Below are 19510 nucleotides of genomic sequence, written 5' to 3' on the forward strand. Positions count from 1 at the left end.
GGCGGTGAGTAAAACTGCTTCAAATATCTCTGTTGTTAACTTAGCTATCGGCGTGTAAGCACATCAAGTAAACAACATGCAATGTTGTCATCAAACTGCACAAGTAAAACTGCTTCAAATATCTCTGTGTTGTTAACTTAGCTATCGGCGCGTAAGCACATCAAGTAAACAAAATGCGATGTTGTCATCAAACTGCACTTTCCACATGTACATCTTAAGAAAAAAAATACAAATAAAAAAAGAAGACAAAGTGGAACTTAGTCATTTTCCAAAACCGCTAAGCAAATATATACAGTTTCAGTACATATCACATAGAGACGTTGTTGCTAATTGCTGCTCTTATTAAATTTCATCCTCTGGATCTGATTCTGGATCATAAATATACGCTGAATCTGACTGTTAGCCATGGTTTGTTTTGGTTGTTTTTTTTCCTCACGGAGGAAATGTCACAGCTTCCAAACGCTCTCAACGCAAAAGCCTACTGGCGCTCGTGAATCTTTAGCTCCGCCCACACGTCAAGCCTCCAGCCGGTCGTGTTTTTCCGGGAAAAATCGGTACAGGCTAGCTTTCTCTTATGAATATAATAAAACTAAAGACGTTTTGGAGTTATGAAGGATGCAGTACTACTCTATAGGTACTCAAGATTAACAGGATATTGAGTGAAAACGAGCATTTCACCCCCCCCATTTAATAATTATTTTTTTAAAAGTACAAGATTAGGCTTACTGAATTTATGTGATATCAAATAAGGGTTAGCACAAATGTAATCTAACTGTGATCCAAAAGTAATCAGATTACATTACCAAAAATGTGTAATCTAAGAGATTGTATTACTGATCACAATTTTTTTTCATGTAATCTGTAATCAGTAAAGAGACAGCAGTGTTTCAAAAAGACACCAATGTTTCAGGAGTCTAGTACACAAAATAGGACACATGCTTATTAGATAACCGTATTAGAGTTCATGTATATGCTTTTATTTTTTTATTAACCATTTTCCCCCAAACCAATGTTAGATGCAGTTAGATGCCTGTAGTTATGCAATGATTTGGTTTCAAAAACAGTATCTATAAACAATGTATTTTGATTTTAAATCTGCATTGAACTTCAGATCAATCTCATTAAAGTAAAAGGCAGTACTAAAGCCAGTTTATGACGGCTCATACAGCTGCCGCGTTCTCGCTAGCGGCGTGGCCCTATGTTTATCTTGTTGGATTAAATCCTGCCGTGAACACGCTTCAGGATTATACACAACGAAACGCAGCGAGTTTGACGCATGCACTTTCCTTCAATGTTTGCCAGGGTCTGTGCCCTCCACTAAAGAGTGCTGTTGGACTGCTAATGCACATCCAACCCTCTCACTGCAGTCCCCACGCTTTAACATTGACTGTCTCGCAGCAAAGGCACCTCGAGCATCATTGGATTGAGCTATCATTTGAGCGCCCCCTCAGACACTGCACAATTTCAGTCTTCAGAGTTTGAGGAACGGCACAAAAGGCTGGCAAAGATGGCCAGTTTATGACGGCTCACACAGCTGCCACGTTCTCGCAATAGCGGTGTGGCCTGATTTTTATCTTGGTGAATTAAATCCTGCCGTGGATACGCTTCAGGATTATACACAACGAAACGCAGCGAGTTTTACGCATGCGCTTTCCTTCATGTTTGCCAGGGACTGTGCCCTCCACTATGGAGTGCTGTTGGACCACTAATGCACATCCAACACTCTCACTGCCGTCCCTATGCTCTAACATTGACTGTCTCGCAGCAAACAGCGATTCGAGCAGCATTGGATCGGGCTGTAACGCCAAACGTAAAAAAAAATAAAAATAAATAACTCAGACACTCCAGCTTTCAGAATTCGAGGGGTGATTCAAGGGTCCTACACAGACGACCCGTTTATGACGGCTCGCACAGCTGCCGCTTTTCGTTAGCGGCAGAGCCCGATGTACAATTCGTTGGCCTAATTCCTGCCGTGGACACGTTTCAGGATTATACACAACGGGACGCAATGGCTCTTATGCATACACTTCCCCTGTGCACGAATGGCGCAGGTTTTTCCATGCACGGACATTTAATGTGTATGACAGCGTTGCAGAAAGCGGAAATTTTGAGACCGCTAGTATTGTTTCGGGCCATGTGGAACGCTTGCCCGGCATTTCTCAATGGGTGTTACGCACAATTTGTCACGGATACACCATTCAGTTTTTAAGAGGCCCGCCTCTTTTCCACTGAATTCTTTCCACGGTGGTAACCGATGGAAATAGCGGTGTTGGGACAGGAGATGTCAACTGTGCTGAGGAAAGGGGCTATAGAAGACGTACACCCCTCTCAGATGGAGGCAGGGTTTTACAGCTGTTATTTTGTAAAAAAAAAAAAAAAAAAACGCGGATTGTGACCCCGTACTTCTCAAAATGCATGGATGCAGCTCTGGCCCCGTTATGGCTCCAGGGCGTCCGTGTTTGAACCACTTAGACGATTGGCAGGTTTTAGCGCAATCGCAGACTCGAGCACATTCTCATCGGGTTCTTGTGCTGAATCACTTAAAGAGCCTGGGCTTACACACAAATTTTCATAGAAGTGTTTTAATCTCCTCTCAACAGATAACCTTTCTGGGAATAGAATTGGACTCTCGCACAATGACAGCAAAGCTTTCTCTCCCGCGCGCTCAGTCGATTGCGTCATGCGTGCGGCGCTTCAAAGCGGGTCGCACAGTGACAGCGAGATTGTGCCTCAGACTTTTAGGTCTAATGGCAGCGGCATTCCCCGTAATTTGTCTGGGATTACTTCACATGCGCCCTTTTCAGTGGAAAAATGGGCGAAAAGACAAAATATTTCACCCCGTTGTCTTCCGCATCGGACGATTTCGGTGACACGGAGTTGAGTGATGTTGTTAAAACTATGGATGCCAACCGAATTTCTTCTACCGGGGTTCAGCTGGGGATTTGTGCTTTCCCAGAGACCGTCACGACAGATGCGTCTTTGACCGGTTGGGGAGCTGTTTGTCAAGGGCAACCAGCCCATGGAGTGTGGACAGCGGCACAACGCAGTTGGTATATAAACAGGTTGGAATTACTGGCAGTTTTTCTGGCTCTCCAGTAATTCGCAATCTGCTGATCGGCCGTCTTGTGTTGCTCAGATCGGACAACACCGTGGTTGTGTCATACCTGAATTATCAGGAAGGATTACGCTCTCGCCCCCTGTGCAGGCTGGCGAGACATGTTCTTCTTTGGTCTCAGAACAAATTTCTGTCGATCCGAGCTGTTCATGTCCCCGGACGTTTGAACTTCGGAGCGGATATGCTATCCAGACAGGCTCTGGAACAAGGTGAATGGAGATTACACCCCAAACGGTGAATCTCTTATGGCCTACGCATTGCCCACTATGTTTCTCCCCATCGCCCCTGGGCTTTGCTCCGTTAGCTCACAGTTGGCCCAGGACCAGTCTGTATGCTTTTTCCCCGATTCATTTGATCCAGCGGTATTATCCTAATAAGGCTGGACAGAGTGGAACAGCTGCTGCACTCAAAAAAATGGATTTGTGGCACTGTTCGTTTTACATAGATATGTTTTGTTAAAAAGACAAAAATATATTTGGTTTTCCGCCAAAACACAATTGTATTGTGCTTAATCGACTTAAACGGTTTCATTTTCAATTTTACTTAATTATCAATCGTTAAACTAACGTAAAGTGTTTAATTTCGTAATTCAAAAAAACCCGGAAGTGACGATTTCCAACGCATTTGATGACGGCGCGAAGGAGAGCAAGAAGTACCAGTCAGGTAAGAAAATCTAAAGTTTTTCTTGTGTTAAGTCAAAGTCTTTAATTTCTCTTAGAGTTCATGTTTTGGGGTGCTTTTGTTTTGCAGTCTTGTATTGTGTAATCGGTTTACTGCACCATTAATAGATGATTTTGAGCGGTTGGGAGATGTGAAAGCGCACGACTCTCTGTAAAGTATTGACTTGAGTAAATATATAAAGTTACACTAGGGCTGAAATAATAACTCGCCATTATCGACAATGTCGACGATAAAAAAAAAAAAAAGCCGGCAAATGTTTTTGAGTAACGTTAGTGGTTTGATCTCGTATGCCTAATGTGAAGGCCTCCAATAATGCAGTTTGACCAGTGTGGCGCTATAGCGCAAGATTATAATACACTCTCCTCTTCCTCAAAAGAAGAAGATACTTCTTTGAGGCAAACCGAGCCGATCCGAACCTTGGATGAATATGTAAATATATACTGCACGCCTTCCTCTCAATAACTGCATGAACTCAACAAAAACTGACCGCGATGTAAAAGCAGCTCTTAAGAACATATTTGATTACAGCGATGTGGATGTTTGCACGAACTCTGAGGTTCTCCAGAGTCCAGGCACTCCAGTAAAGAAAAGTCCAGTCACGTTTATTTATATAACAGTCCTTATGCAATAGATAGCTTTTCAATATGCAATAGAAAGCTTTTCAATATTAAACATGAAAATACAGAGTCAATGTCGCTAGAATTATAACTTGATATCCTGTTATAAAGCAGCTCTCCGGTGTGGAGCTAGCTAATCATAAAATTATTTTATAATTGGGGGAAATATTTCATTAAAGTTTTAGTTCTGCGCTAGATCAAACCAAACTGTTTTAAATATAATAACCCAATAAGGTGTTTTAAGAGAGATTGTATTTAGTAGTAAAATGTTTATCCAAAAATAAAACGTCCTATCACTTACCTTTACTTTTATTACACATATGGCTTACAATAAGAGATGTTAAGAGGCAGAATTATTTGTCATTCAGCTACTTCCTCCTATAGCTAATCAAATGGTGAATAGGAATTTCTCTCTTATCTCATTTTGTGTGCAAAATATATTTATTTGTATAAATTAATTGTATATTAGTAATACATAATGACTTTCAAAAGCGGAAGTAATTACCTTTATTTGTTAGAATATGTATATTTTAACTAATTGCAAAAGATAAATAATCAATAAATGTCTAACCATGAGATGTCGACCGAGTTTGGAGAGCCCTGGCTCAGCACAGTGGAAGTATTTGAAGATTTGTTCATGAACATGGCGGTGTGGACATACAATGACTTTAAACCAGACACTACTCTGAGCTGTTCACATTATACAAATGCTCCAGATATGTAATCAGGTTAACCCTTTTGAAATGGTAAACATGACACTATTCATCACTCACACAAATAAATCACTTAATATTTTGATAATTGAATTGGTTTTTGCTGTTAAACCTTTTTTTTTTTTAACACACTTCATGTGTTTACAGATTTGTGCAGAATTTGAGACATCCAGAATTACCTTAGGACCATCAGAATCAACAATCTTTGCCAAACTGGATCCGCACTACAAAACTTATGAAGATGTTTGCATACTGAAGAAGAGTCCTTGGACAAATACTAAAACCCTCTTGGTGCCCACTACACAGGTAAGAACAACTGCACTCAACACAACCTTGTATTGAAACGTTATTCTCTCACTGGCCACTGGAAATTGACAAAAGACATAGAATAAGATTAGGTTTATTAATACAATAAATACAAAATATGTGGTACTACTATAAACTGACAGATTATGAATGCTTTCGCCTCCCAAAAACCATTCATTTTAATGCAAGGCAGGGGTGTCCAGTTCTGATCTAGGAAAGCCAGTGTTGTGTGGAGTTTAGCTCTAACACACCTGCCTGGAACTTCTAGTAATACTTTATTGTTTTAAAATTCCCAAGAACCTTGATTAGCTGGTTCAGGTGTGTTTAAATGGCTAGGTCACCCAAAAATAAACATGTCATTAATTACTCACCCTCATGTAGATTTAGTCTGAGCACGCGGACGCACTTCTGTAAAAATCGGCCGAAAAAAATTCCAAAGACCGGCCGATTACCAATCGTGTATTTTAAGCAAAAACGTCCGGTTTCTGATTGATGGCGGGTCAACCAATGCATCCCTAATATTTTTATGAAAATGCGAGAGATTTCTGAACCTCCATAAAGGCTGCAATGCAACTGAAATGTTCCCAGAGTCATAATAAGGATATCAGTAAAACAGTTCATGTGGCATCAATGCTTCAACCACACTTTTACAAAGCTACAAGAATTTTTTTGTACAAAGAAAACAAAATTATGCGCATTAATTCTTTACGTGCTGTTGATAATGGTGGAAGATGCGATTTGGAGAAGAATTGTTGAATAAAGTCGCTGTTTTGATTTTGTTTGCACAAAAGAGTAGTCTTGTAGCTTTGTAAAATTATGGTTGAACCACTGATGTCACGTGGGCTGTTTTACTGATCTCCTTACTATGTTTCTGGGTCTGGGAACATTCCAGTTGTGTTGCTTACCGTACAGGGTCCAGATGTGTGTACCATTTTCCACTGTAATGTTTGTTAGAATCCCATCTTGACTGCTTGCCTGTATTTTCCATAAGAAGATGACTGACTGACTTTTTTTCATGTAATTTAAAAAAAAATGCTTTGTTGAAGGGGGTAACTTTAAATAGAAAATATTGTGTTAAAGTAACTAGAACTAATTGTGTGGAACCACTGTCCATAATTGAAATGAGTAATTTAAAAAAAAAAAAAACCTCCTTATGTTGATAGAGTGAAACAAATTTGGTTAGATTGTAATAAATCAAAACATGTTGAGTTAACTTAACCGGTTTAAGTTGAAGCAAAGTGAATAAATTGAGTTGGTTGGACATTACTATTTCACATAGATTCCACCTCATTCAATTGTGCTGTCACAACACAACAAGTTTGCATAGATTAAAAAAAATCCATTAATGTTATCAAAACACAATTTGGTAGTGTGGAACCACTGTCCATAATTGACTTAAGTAAGTTTAAAGAGTAATTTTTTTGAGTGTGCTGGTGGCTCCGCGATGGCACACGCAGCCGTGGTTTGCGGACCTGATCAGTCTGTTAGCGGGCTCTCCATGGAGTTTCCCCTCAGACAGGATTTATTATCACAAGCACAGGGACTGATTTGGCACCCGAGGCCAGATCTGTGGAAACTGTGGGCGTGCAAAATGGTCCTGGAGGCTTTATCCCCTGCTGAGGCAGGGTCAGAAGATCTAAGTCTTTGCCCCTTAGGGCTTTAAAGACTTATGTGTATCGTACAGCCCCATGGCGTGAGTCTGAGAGCTGTTTGTCTGTTTGGACATAAGAGTAAGGCCATGCGGTTACAAACAGCGCATGTCCCATTGGCTGGTGGAGGCAATATCTTTAGCCTATGAGGGGCGCAGACTCACTTCGCCCTTAGGAGTTAAAGCTCATTCCACTAGAGCTGTGACTTCTTCTCAAGCTTGTCTCAGTGGATCTTTTATGGATGATATCTGTGCTGCGGCAAGATGGTCCTCACCGAGCACTTTTATCAAGTCCTACAGTCTGAATGTGAGGATGGCTCCTGGCTCCCGGGTTCTCTCCGCTTGAGCAGATGCTTCCTCAGATCCCAGCTATCAGGTACGTCAGGCGTTTTGGTATAGCGTTCCCATAGCAGGTGACGTCACCGCAGCATCGAAGTGACCAATGAAAGGGAACATCTCGGTTACGTATGTAACCATGGTTCCCTGAATAGGGAACGAGATGCTGTGGTCCTGGCCGTGCCGTACCTTGATAGCATTCTTCTACTTCAGTCATGAAATCTGGGTGAAATGGCGCGCGGCACCCCGGTATACGATGCGTACGCATGCGTAGGGCGGTGCCAAGTGCTATTTGGCCAATAGGATTGGCGGGAAGGTGTTCCCATAGCAGGTGACGTCACCGCAGCATCTCGTTCCCTATTCAGGGAACCATGGTTACATAAGTAACCGAGATGTTACATTACTTTATTAAAGTAATTAAAAAAGTTACACTACTATTACATTTTAAATAGGGTAACTTGTAATCTGTAACCTATTACATTTCCAAAGTAACCTTCCCAACACTGATTTTAACTGAACAGAGATGACATCACTGAAGTCAATGATGAACTGCCTTTAACTGTCATTTTGCATTATTGACACACTGTTTTCCTAATGAATGTTGTTCAGTTGCTTTGATGCAATGTATTTTGTTTATAAAGTGCTATATAAATAAAGGTGACTTGACATAGGCATGTACTGTTTTTTGTTTTGTTTTTTCCTTTTGTGTAACTATGTCTGCTTGTTAATTACTAATAATGCACCTATGTCTTGGAATCCAGCAGGGAATTATTCTGTAATTGAGCTATCAGAACTCAGTTTGATTAATAATTTTGATAAAACACTATGAATTTCAGTTTGTTAAAAGTTGAGGGGTCTCCTCTAGAGGGAGCTATTTCTCAGACTGACATGGATTTTGCACATGCATTGCTGAGTGTAGCACACGTTTTTATTGTACATGTATATGCACTACAGTTACTAGCATGTGCATGCACTTACACACACAAACACATGCAATGCTCAAAGCCCTTTTAACTAAAATTATTCACAGACCGCCATAATGCAAATAATGACTCAGAGCTGTAATAATTTACAGCAAAGTGAAGCATGCACAGGCCTGGGGCCAATCTGTGATTCAAGGGGATGAGGGGTGTGTCCCACAATAATTCTTTTCCGTTTACTGTCCAGTATCCTGCAAAGGACATAAGAATATGATACTGACCAGATCAAAAGAGTAAAGGCTCAGTTTAGTGTGAATGTATAAGTAAGTGCTGGATGTGATAAAAGCCTGCAGGGCAAAATATCCCACATTGACAGAAAATGTTTTTATAAACCTGCATATGTCAATTTAAAAGAAAGAAAGAAAGAAAGAATGTCCAGAAAAAACTTCACCTCCTATGTAAAAGGTGGGATTTATAAAAAACAAACTTAAAAGGAAAATTTTAGCACTTGCACACTGTTTTAATTTCATGCATTTACATTAAATATTACACTCTTGTTAATGGAGATAAGCACTGAAATTACATAAAGTCATTATGCTGAAGGTAAACCAAAATGATATGGATTTAGACTAGTGGTTGATGCACTTGATTAGGCTACTTTTGTTGTGGTATGTTATGTTTTGATGATAGCAAGGATAGCAATAGGTGCACAGTCATTTATTTTCTCATGTTATGAAAAAAAAAAAAATCTTAGCAAGAACAATTATCAATGATGTGCACTTATTTCTATATTGTGGCAGACACTGCTGGATTCGGTGGAATGGTCTATTGTCCGGTTTGAATGGGACCAATGATAATAGCTTACTGTACAACCACAGCTACACCGAAGTGTTGATGTCATGTGAAGGCATCTCCACAACATTACGAAAAGTACCGCTGTGTTTGAAAGATACAACTTGAAGAAAATAGTAAGATTTGCAAGTTTCCTTTTTCAAATAATTTGTCAATGATGCACAGTCAGATAATTGTATTAACACTGCATTACATCCTTATCAGCAAAACTGCATTCAAATAATTTAATTATTATTATTATTATTTTAAACAACTGAAATATTATTGGGCCAGTTGTATTCTAAATTGTTTTTCTGAGAACTATTTTAAAGTTTTTTTTATGGATATTTTGATATATTTATTCTAAAACAAAAGAATGCCAAATTATTTTAGCAATGAAAATTAATGTTTATGGCACAAATGACATTTATAGTCCATATCTCATATTTCTTTAATGTCTTGTACATTTGACAGTGTTAAACATGGTGTACCGTGGATGGTAATATGCACAGTAATAATATTCAGATGAGGTTATGCATAGTAAAACTAGGCATTGTAAGCTCCATATATGGTTAGTTTGGGAAATAGTATGGCTGGAGATAAACATACACACAATCTTCCACTGACTAGGATTTATAAAGGGATTTTGGGCAGGTTCTGGTGTACGCATGGTTATTATAATTCTGAAAACTTTTGAGCATATGCAAAATCTAGCTTTCATGTCTACGTACACTTTTAGGATGAAATCTACGGTGCGTTTAATAAATGAGACCCCTGGTGTAAAACATGACAAGAATAAGGAGAATCTACCTATGAACATAAGCACCTTTATAAATGGGGATTACCATAAACCACTATTGTTTGTATATAAAGCTACTGTAATTACACTTACAGTAAACCAATCCAACTAAATAAACACAGTCCCACATAGTTCATGTTAAAACAATTTAAAGTTACAATGGTCTACGTAAATTAAAAGATAGTTCAAATTAAATACATTCACAGACAAACAAACAATTTAACAGCAGGTTATTATGTAACCATGGAAAATTAAAACACAAGTACCCACAACCTCCCACAAGGCAGCATTTTCTGACATTGTGACTCATGCGTTATGAGAGCACTTGGACAAGACGTTGAATCCACAATTCCACACATAACAGAGACACACCTTAGATCCAGATAGACACACACACACACCCTTGAAACAAAAACTCAACACTTCACAATTTCTGGAAAGACAAGTGTTTCTCCTAAGGAACAGTTAGTCACTAACTCAAGTCAGCCTTGCATGCATGTTTGTGTGTGGGTGTGTATGTAAATGTGCTGGCAACAGTCCTTATTTTAGTAATTTTTCTGATGAAAACACAGGCTGTTTCTCAGGGTGTGATATAACAGACTTGTCCTTTCATGTCTGCAGGTTGTCCCCGTACAAGCCACCAAACACGCGACTGCACGCTGCACTGTGCATGCCATAATGGCCAGACTCTATCAAACAAAAAAATCACGCAGGGCCTCTGGAATGCTAGCACTCTCAAATAACAGGATTAGTACAGATGAGCTACTGCAAGGAATTACAACAATTAAACAAGACCCTCCATTCAACAGTTTATTTCACCCTTTACAGCTAATATCCTCAATGAACATGACATTCTTTAAAAAATAAATCACAATATCTATTTTTCTACGCAAACAATTCAAATGACTGCACTTAGGAAAGAGCGGTTAAAAGACTGTAAACTTCATTATGCACAGTGATTTCCTGCATCAGCGCCTGTATCTAGTATTTCCCAAACTAGTTGCAGGCGCTGATGCAGGAAATCACTGCCATTTGAGAAAAAAAACACCTCTAATCTATTCCTCCAGTTTTCAGGATTTATCCAGATTAGAGCATCACAATCATTTAGTTTTCTTTTTCCTTTTCATAAATGTATGCATTCTGGCATGCATGAAAAACAAATGCTTCTATGAATGACCTGGTAACATCAGAAGCACCTTTTATTATGGGTGCATAAAGTTAACAATGTAAACCTATGCACTGGGTGTGACACTCAACTATTCACATTACAATCTCAGAGTCAGATCATATGCTCATGCAAATATATAACTTAAAGAAAGAGAAAGAACCACATTTGCTGCAGGAATATTCTTGACGATGGAAGTAGTTTGACAACAATACAAGTGCATAAGACATTATTTTAATGTGTGTATATATTACAAAATTTACAGGAGATATGTTATATGTTGTGTTGAGTTTTGATGTGTTCTGTTATGAATATACCAAATTTTTTCCGCTCAAAGAAAGAGGGTCTCTGTAACCTGCAAAAGGAGGTTAATCTTTATATTCTCAAACTCTTTTCGCCTCATTTCTCTCTCTCCTCTACAAATCTTTTTCTCTGACGCACACGCAAACACACACCCATGGCCGTCCTCTTGCCCCAGCTGCAATTATCAACAGAGCATTTCACTTCTCTAGGTTGAAGGCAGCTCATTCCAGGACAGAGTGCGACTCAGACGCTACAGAGGTAAGACACACTGCTGTATTTGCATTTCACATTTACATCAAAACTGTGGGTAACTCAAAGTTAAAGGTTTTGATCACTTTGTGTCACAACACGGGACAGGCATAACTTTAGAAAATCATTATTGAAAGTAAACACTTGATTAAGAATACAGCAAACAAATTCCCATTAAAGTTACAACATACTCTGAATTATGGTAACGTACATTTATTATGATTTTTAGTCAGTATTTGGATTTTATCTGTTGGATTTCTTCTGCAGTTAGTTTCCTTCACTGTCATCTATTTAGCCAAGGCAAAGTTCTGCTTACCGATCTTCAAAATGGGTTTATGACAGGGAAGGTAAAGTTCAAAATAAACACATATCAGAAACACATTTTATGAAAACTGTGTTTGCAAAAATAAAAACCTTGTTTATGTATGCTAGTGAGAAAGCAGAATGGAATGAAGGTTTACCAGTGCAGTGTTAAAGTAACAGGATAAAAAGGTTTAACATAACCTGAGCTCCATGATAGACTTAAGTAATAAAATACGACAATACAAACTCTGTAATGGATTCAGGAATAAGAACAATAGATCACCTTTTTACATGCTTATTAATTCTAAAGCATCAGACATTCCGCATTAACAGTTAAACGGTAACTTTTTTAATTAACCGTATACAAATGCATATAAAATAGAATAAAACACTTTGGCACTGTCAAATGTTAACAGAACATGTTGTTAATGTAATGAACTACACTTGGATACTTGTGGTTCACCCAAAAATTTTAATTCTTTCATGAGTTACTCCGCAGTTTCTTCAAAACCTGTATGAATTTCCTTATGCTAAATATACATACATATTTACCAGTGCAGTGTTAAAGTAACAGGATAATATAATATATTATATTATATAAAATAAGAATAAAATAAAATAAAAATAATGTGTGGCCAAGTATGGTGTCCCATACTTGGAATTTGTGTTCTGCATTTAACCCATCCAAGTGCAAACACACAGCAGTAAGTAGTGAACAAACACGCACACACACACCCAGAGCACTGGGCAGCCAATGCTGCGGTCGACCAGGGAGCAGTTGGGGGTTGGCTACCTTGCTCAAGGGTGTCTTCTCAGTTGTGGTATTGAAGGTGGGAGCGCTGGATATTCACTTCCCCACAACTACAATCCTTCTGGACCGAAGATTTGAACCCTCAAACTTCGCTTTACAAGTGCAACTCGCTAGCCGTTAGGCCACGACTGCCCCATGACAGCCCTGAAAGAATGTGGGTAACCAAACATTTGCTGGTCCCCTTTGACTTCCATAGGATTTTTTTTCTCCAAACAAAAAAAGTCAATGGGGACCAGCAATGGTTTGGATACCAACTTTCTTCACAATATCTTGTTTTGTGTTCAGCAGAAGAAAGGAATTCATACAGGTTTGAGACAACTTGAGGGTAAGAAAATGAAGACAGAATTTTCAGTTTGGGGTGAATTATCCATTTAAATGTATATATTGTCTGCTGATGTTTGCATTAACTATTTATTTAGTTGACTACAACAACACAAAATTCAAATAAAATCCAAATAAAGTATATGCATTTCGTCACAGAAATGCTTTAATAGTGTATTAGTCTATTGGTACATTATAAAGTTTAAAATGTGCAGTAAAATTTTAAATGTCAGCAAAACAAAAGAAGATTAATGTTCAGAAATTTAGTACAGAACAAAAAAATAAATAAAAAAGGCCATGGATAAATATGTTGTTATTCATTAACATTTCTAAAACAGGAGCCAAAAGGTTTCCAAAATAGGTACAAGTTCCAACCCAACTGTGGCTTAGGAAGAGACGTGCAGTTCATAATTGATCACTAGGACGTTTTTGAATAGTTTTTGACTTATGCTTTAAACATTTTAGTTCTTTCTGGTTCTTTTGAAGTAGCATAGAAAAATAAATTAACATGGTAAATACGAATAGACAATAAACAAGTACGAAAAGCAATATGCGTCAACTATAGCTCTTTTAACAGCTGGTTTGCTTATCACCCAGAAAGACAAAATCATCTCCACTCATGCCCCTATTAAACAACAAGCATGTGTTTTACAGATTGGCAGGTACACTCAGTGTTGTGTGGAACTCCAGATAAGCAGCTGGCAAAAGCCAAAGATCAGTGGGTTTAGAAATGCAAACAACGAAAAAGACCAGCAGTGAGCATTTCTACTCTCCTTCAGTCCAGACAAACTATAGCAAAGCTACTAAGTCTACAATATGTCCATAGATAAAGCATGCAGAGACATCTAAAATGTAATCATTTTGTAGTTGTTTGGCTGTGCAGAGTCTTACAACATTTTGCTGACATTATTATGGACAGATGTGAATTTTAAGGTGCTGAATCTTAAAGGGGGGGTGAAATGCTCGTTTTCACTCAATATCCTGTTAATCTTGAGTACATATAGAGTAGTACTGCATCCTTCATAACTCCAAAAAGTCTTTAGTTTTATTATATTTATAAGAGAAAGATAGTCTGTACCGATTTTTCCCGGAAAAACTCGAGTGCCTAGAGGCGTGACGTGTGGGCGGAGCTAAAGAATCATGAGCGCCAGTAGGATTTTGTGTTGAGCGCGTCTGGAAGCGGTGACACAGATCCAGAGGCTGAAATTTAACAAGAGCAGCATCAGCAAAGGCTTCTCTATGTGGTATGTACTGAAACTGTATATATTTGCTTAGCGGTTTTGGAAAATGACTAAGTTCCACTTTGTCGTCTTTTTTTTTTTAAATTTTTTTTTAAGCTGTAACGTTACATGTGGAAAGTGCAGTTTGATAACAACATCGCATGTTGTTTACTTGATGTGCTTAAGCTCTGATAGCTAAGTTAACAACACAGAGATATTTGAAGCAGTTTTACTCGTGCAGTTTGATGACAACATCGCATGTTGTTTGCTTGATGTGCTTACGCGCTGATAGCTAAGTTAACAACACAGAGATATTTGAAGCAGTTTTACTCACCGCCTGCGGTTCCAACACACGATCTTGACCCTTTTTCGTTGGGATTGCATTATCCTTAAGAAATAAACGATGTGCAAATCCAGCGTCAACCTGGGCCTTGTTTGTAAAACAAGCATCTTCGAAATGCAGGGAACAAACACAAACACTTGCACAACTCCGTTGATGCTCTGTAAAAATAAACTCCATCCACTGGTCCCTTAATGCTGTTTTTTCTTTGATAATCTGTGCAGGGTTGTCTTGCCCTGGCAACCAAAAACACACTCCTTTTGTGACATTTCGCGACGCTCTCTCTGTGATCAGTGATTGTCTGTGCACAGCCTCTCTCTCCTCTGCTATACGGGAGCGCGCGCTCTTCCGGAAGACGCGCCCTCAGGACCCATATAAGGAAATTCCGCTCCATCTAACGTCACACAGAGCCATACTCGAAAAAAACTTTCCGAAACTTGTGACAAACCGGAAGGAGTATTTTTGGAACAGAAATACTCCTTCAAACGTACAACTTAATTTTTGAAACTTTGTCCATGTTTAGCATGGGAATCCAACTCTTTAACAGTGTAAAAAACTCAGTATTCATGAAATAGCATTTCACCCCCCCCTTTAAGATAACCTACAAATACCATAATTCAGAATATTTGATAATTTGCTAAATAAATGTCCATTCCCCTTAAAACAAGCTTTTAATGCAGAGAAAAAACATGAGACATTTTCTTTCTACAATAAAAATAACCTAAGCTGAATGCAGATAAAATGTATTGTATTAGACTGTAAATTTTTATAATACAATATTATTTTTCTTCAACATATTTATATATTTTCTATAATTGGTAAAAATATGTTTTGACAGATTGCTTTGTTTATTTTTAAAGTTGCTTTGGATAACATCTGCTTAACACACAAATTTAAAATGTTAGTACCCATTTTGCCCTCTTAGAGTCTAAAACATGATAAAAAAAAAAAAAAAATCATAAAAAATATGTAGGAAAGCTCTTTCATATGTATTTCAGATTTTTTGTAACTGTAAAGGATGTTTAATGCCATTCTTGTTGGAAACAAATGGATGTGAGAATTGTTTTTACTTACACAGAAGACGATTGTTAGCTCTATAACACAACAAAATTAAAAGGCACATTTAGTGTGTAGCAGATTTTTTTTAGAAGACATTTTTTTTTTTTTTTTTAGCTGTAGACCAGCTAAATAAGCACAAAAAGCTAGTCTTCAGCAAATGCATACAAACTAAACTGAACCACCAAAAATCACAATTAAAACTTTCTTAAATTCCACACATCAGTGCAAATTTTGATTCCAAAATTGATGTGGTTAATGTTCAGCCTCTATTTGTGTGCCAATTTTCACAACTTTGTAACCATACAGTTGGTTCTGCCATGATTCAAACTGAAATGACACTATTTCCAGGGAAAGTAAGTAAAGAGCTAGAAGAAAATTTCCCAACATCGTAGTGCAGTTAGTGCACACTAATCTCATAAAATCAGATTGTTCTGACATGGCTTGAAGGCAGCACATGTACAACTGCAAAGCACAGTCAATCATCAAATTCTTATTTTTACATTTTAAAAAAGAAAAAAAAAATGTGCAAAAAAAAAGAATCTAGCATTATTAATGTTTACATTTCTTTTTCTCTATAGGATCATTATGAGTGCCCTTTTGGATTACGACCATGACTATCATTATCATGACCATGACAATAGTTCCAACCACAGTGACTATGACGACAAGGATTTTCCAGACTTCCACACAGTTTGTGACAAACAAGAGGTTCGGTCTTTCGCTGGGATCTTTTTGCCAGTCGTCTACACCATCGCGTTGATCCTGGGTCTGGCCGGAAACTCGCTGGTCATCTTAGTTTACCTTTCCCACAAACGCTTACGGACGCTGACGGATGTCTTCATCCTCAACCTGGCCTTCGCAGACCTCCTCCTGCTCCTGACACTGCCTTTCTGGGCTGCAGATGCAGTGAATGGCTGGGAGATTGGCACAGCAGCCTGCAAGATCACTTCAGCTCTCTACACAACTAACTTCAGCTGTAGCATGCTGCTGCTGGCCTGCATTAGCATAGACCGCTATCGTGCATTAGCCAGAGGCTCCACCACCGCCAACGCCCCAAGCAGGAGCAACGCCCGCAGGCAGAGGATAATCATGTGCCTCATGGTTTGGGGACTTGCCATTGTCCTTGGATTGCCAGATATGGTGTTCTACACCGTGAAGAAGCAGCACTCAAGTGAGCGTAATGCCTGCCGGGCAGTTTACCCACACAGCATGGCGCGGGCAGCTAAAGCAACTCTGGAAATTCTGGAAGTGTCTCTGAGCTTTCTTCTGCCTTTCCTGGTGATGATGTTTTGCTATTGCAGGGTTGGAATTGTGTTGGGTGAAGCTGCAACAGCGGGTGTACGTGGTGGAAGGAGATGGCGGGCTTTTCGGGTTTTAATAGCAGTAGTGGGTGCATTTCTGTTGACCCAGCTCCCCTATAATGTTGTAAAATTAGTCAGAGCCCTGGATGTGATCTACATTTTAGTGACAGAATGTGAAGTGAGCAAAAACCTTGACCGGGCCAATCAAATCACTGAAAGTCTGGCCCTCACGCATTGCTGCCTGAATCCTGTGCTCTACGTCTTTATTGGCTCATCCTTCAAAATGCATGTTCTGAAGCTTGCCAAGCGCTGTGGGCAGACAGGAAGAGGGTACCGCCATGGCAATGAACAGCCCACTGTAGAGATCTCCCTTAAGCCAGGCACACAAACTCACACTCACTCTTCATCGGACAATGAAGATACGAGTACGTTCACCATATGACACCACAATAAATTTACAATGAGGACTGCCAACTATATTCCAGGACATTGTTTTAAAAATAATAACCATTAACCGTCATGTACATGCTCATTAAGTTTGAAGTATAATTCAGTTTTGATGTGATGGCTAGTGCATGAGTACTAAGTTGAACACGTTTATTTTTCTTTGTTAACTTACATGAACACAGGCACTAAAAACAAACTCACTAGAAAGTTACATTTTTGCTCAATGTCTGCACCATTTCCAGTCATTTAAACTAGAGTTGCAGGTATCTTTTAACCCTCTCAAATAGGGATGGGTCACAATTTTCAAATATTCAAACATATAATATCAAATTTGTTGTGCGATTATTGTCTAAAGAGTCCCCATGTTTGCAAGAGAAAGTATTGAATTTAATAATTTTTGTAACTTGCTATGAAACAGTTTCTCACCTCAGAAAAGCGCACTATCCTGTCCTGCCAGATGTTACACTGTATTTGTAGCATGCACTACCCTATAGCACGCACGCACGCACGTGGCGTGGTGCTGTATATCACTTCACTAAAGCATAAAAACTAAGAGCATGCAACCCATGAATGATAAATCACATAACTTGTACTGCGTGTGTTAGCTGGGAAGAATTTGCATTAAGGTATGATATTCATTCTATTCAGTTTCCACGTTTCATTAACAGTTCATGTTAGTAGGCTTATTGCATATCCACCATGTTATTTCTATGATCCAAAAATACTTTGTGTCATTTGGTATATGTTTAAAGACTGTGGTAGCTCATACCAACTTAACTGTATTAACAAAACATTGTTTGGGACTGCTATTTAATAGTCTTGCCTTATAGGCTCTTTCCTTAGTATTAGTCATATTCTTCAACAGTCTTAATTTTTGTGAAATACATTTGTTTTGTATTAGTTTAATATATATATATGTAAGTGGGTCATATCATGATGACCATCAAAAAATGAAGCACCCATCTAAAAAGCTAAGTACTTTGGCCTTAAGATTAATGCATTAACCAAAAACATTCCACTATGACATCTTTGATTAGATCTTTTGTTATGTTTAAAGATCAAAGTATGCTGTTTATCAGAAGACATGCATGGAATCTAAGCCCACAGAATTCCATCGAAAACTTCACAGAATCTATCATTAACAGCACTTGTGTTGTTTTGTTTTAGCTGCTAATACTCTCTGCTAACAAACAATAGTGTTATTACTCAGTTTTAGCTAATAAAAGTCCACAGAATCCTCCAAATCAGTTCATTAACTAGGAAAAATAGATTCTATGTGGGCATATTTATCAGTTATTATATTGACCACTTATAGAAAGTGTATAGTGAGCTCAGGGTTCTTGTGTAGAAAAGATATCCTGCATACGTTACATATTTTGTATATTATACATCGCCAATGTAAATATATTTTTAGATTAAAGCATACTTTATACACTTGGACTTGTGTTGAGTTTTGGTGTTATTTGCTGGTTTGGAATTCCATATGTGCTTGCACACAAAAGTCTGCAGGAAAACAAAATATATAAACACGCACAAGTCACATGTACAGAAGATTATGCTTTACACACAGGATAGATGCCACAACATCTGATTCTGGTTGTAAGTGTGTGGTTTTGAAGGAGAGTTTGTGAATTAATGGGAAGGTTTTTATGACAGCACAGATATGTGGAAAGCAGATTGGAAAAAGAGGTCCATGAACAAAAGTGGTCAACCATGCTTTTTCTTTAAATACAAAAAAAAAAACTAATTTAACTATTAAATTAACAGGATTTTAGACAGCCATATGTTGTTACATTTATTTTTGAATCATTACCAGCAATTATGAATAATTAATGTCTGGTGCTCTGAAATTACAGTCTAGCATTTAAGTTCTATCTCTTTAAAAGAGACTTTCTAAAGATAATCCACTCTATATTTCTTTGTGACCTGACGAAACATACCAGTTTGAAAAACTAATGTAATGCATTGTTGATATATTTTTTTTAAAAATCAGGATGACTTGCTAAAATTTCTGAGAAAAAAAAA

At 38.2% G+C, this 19510-nt stretch overlaps 2 protein-coding genes across 4 annotated transcripts in view; one reads left to right on the top strand and one right to left on the bottom strand.

Moving 5' to 3' along the window:
* Window positions 1-19510, bottom strand: part of acad11 (acyl-CoA dehydrogenase family, member 11) — a 112319-nt gene that overhangs the window by 39763 nt on the left and 53046 nt on the right. The window lies entirely within an intron of this gene.
* Window positions 11574-18925, top strand: ackr4b (atypical chemokine receptor 4b). 2 transcript variants are annotated; one of them, XM_052596706.1, is made up of 2 exons: window positions 11574-11692; window positions 16316-18925. In XM_052596706.1, exon 2 carries the CDS (start codon window positions 16323-16325, stop codon window positions 17478-17480), a length of 1158 nt encoding a protein of 385 aa, XP_052452666.1. In that variant the 5' UTR covers window positions 11574-11692; window positions 16316-16322; the 3' UTR covers window positions 17481-18925. The 2 variants fall into 2 exon arrangements, with proteins under 2 accessions (XP_052452666.1, XP_052452667.1); XM_052596707.1 differs by lacking the exon at window positions 11574-11692 and adding an exon at window positions 12771-13122.

Source organism: Carassius gibelio, chromosome B24 (genome assembly GCF_023724105.1).
Source record: "Carassius gibelio isolate Cgi1373 ecotype wild population from Czech Republic chromosome B24, carGib1.2-hapl.c, whole genome shotgun sequence".
Lineage (NCBI taxonomy): Eukaryota > Metazoa > Chordata > Actinopteri > Cypriniformes > Cyprinidae > Carassius > Carassius gibelio.

What these genes read in the sequence shown, in the direction of transcription:
- ackr4b (XM_052596706.1), top strand. Translation starts at nt 16,323, where the DNA reads ATGAGTGCCCTTTTGGATTACGACCATGACTATCATTATCATGACCAT.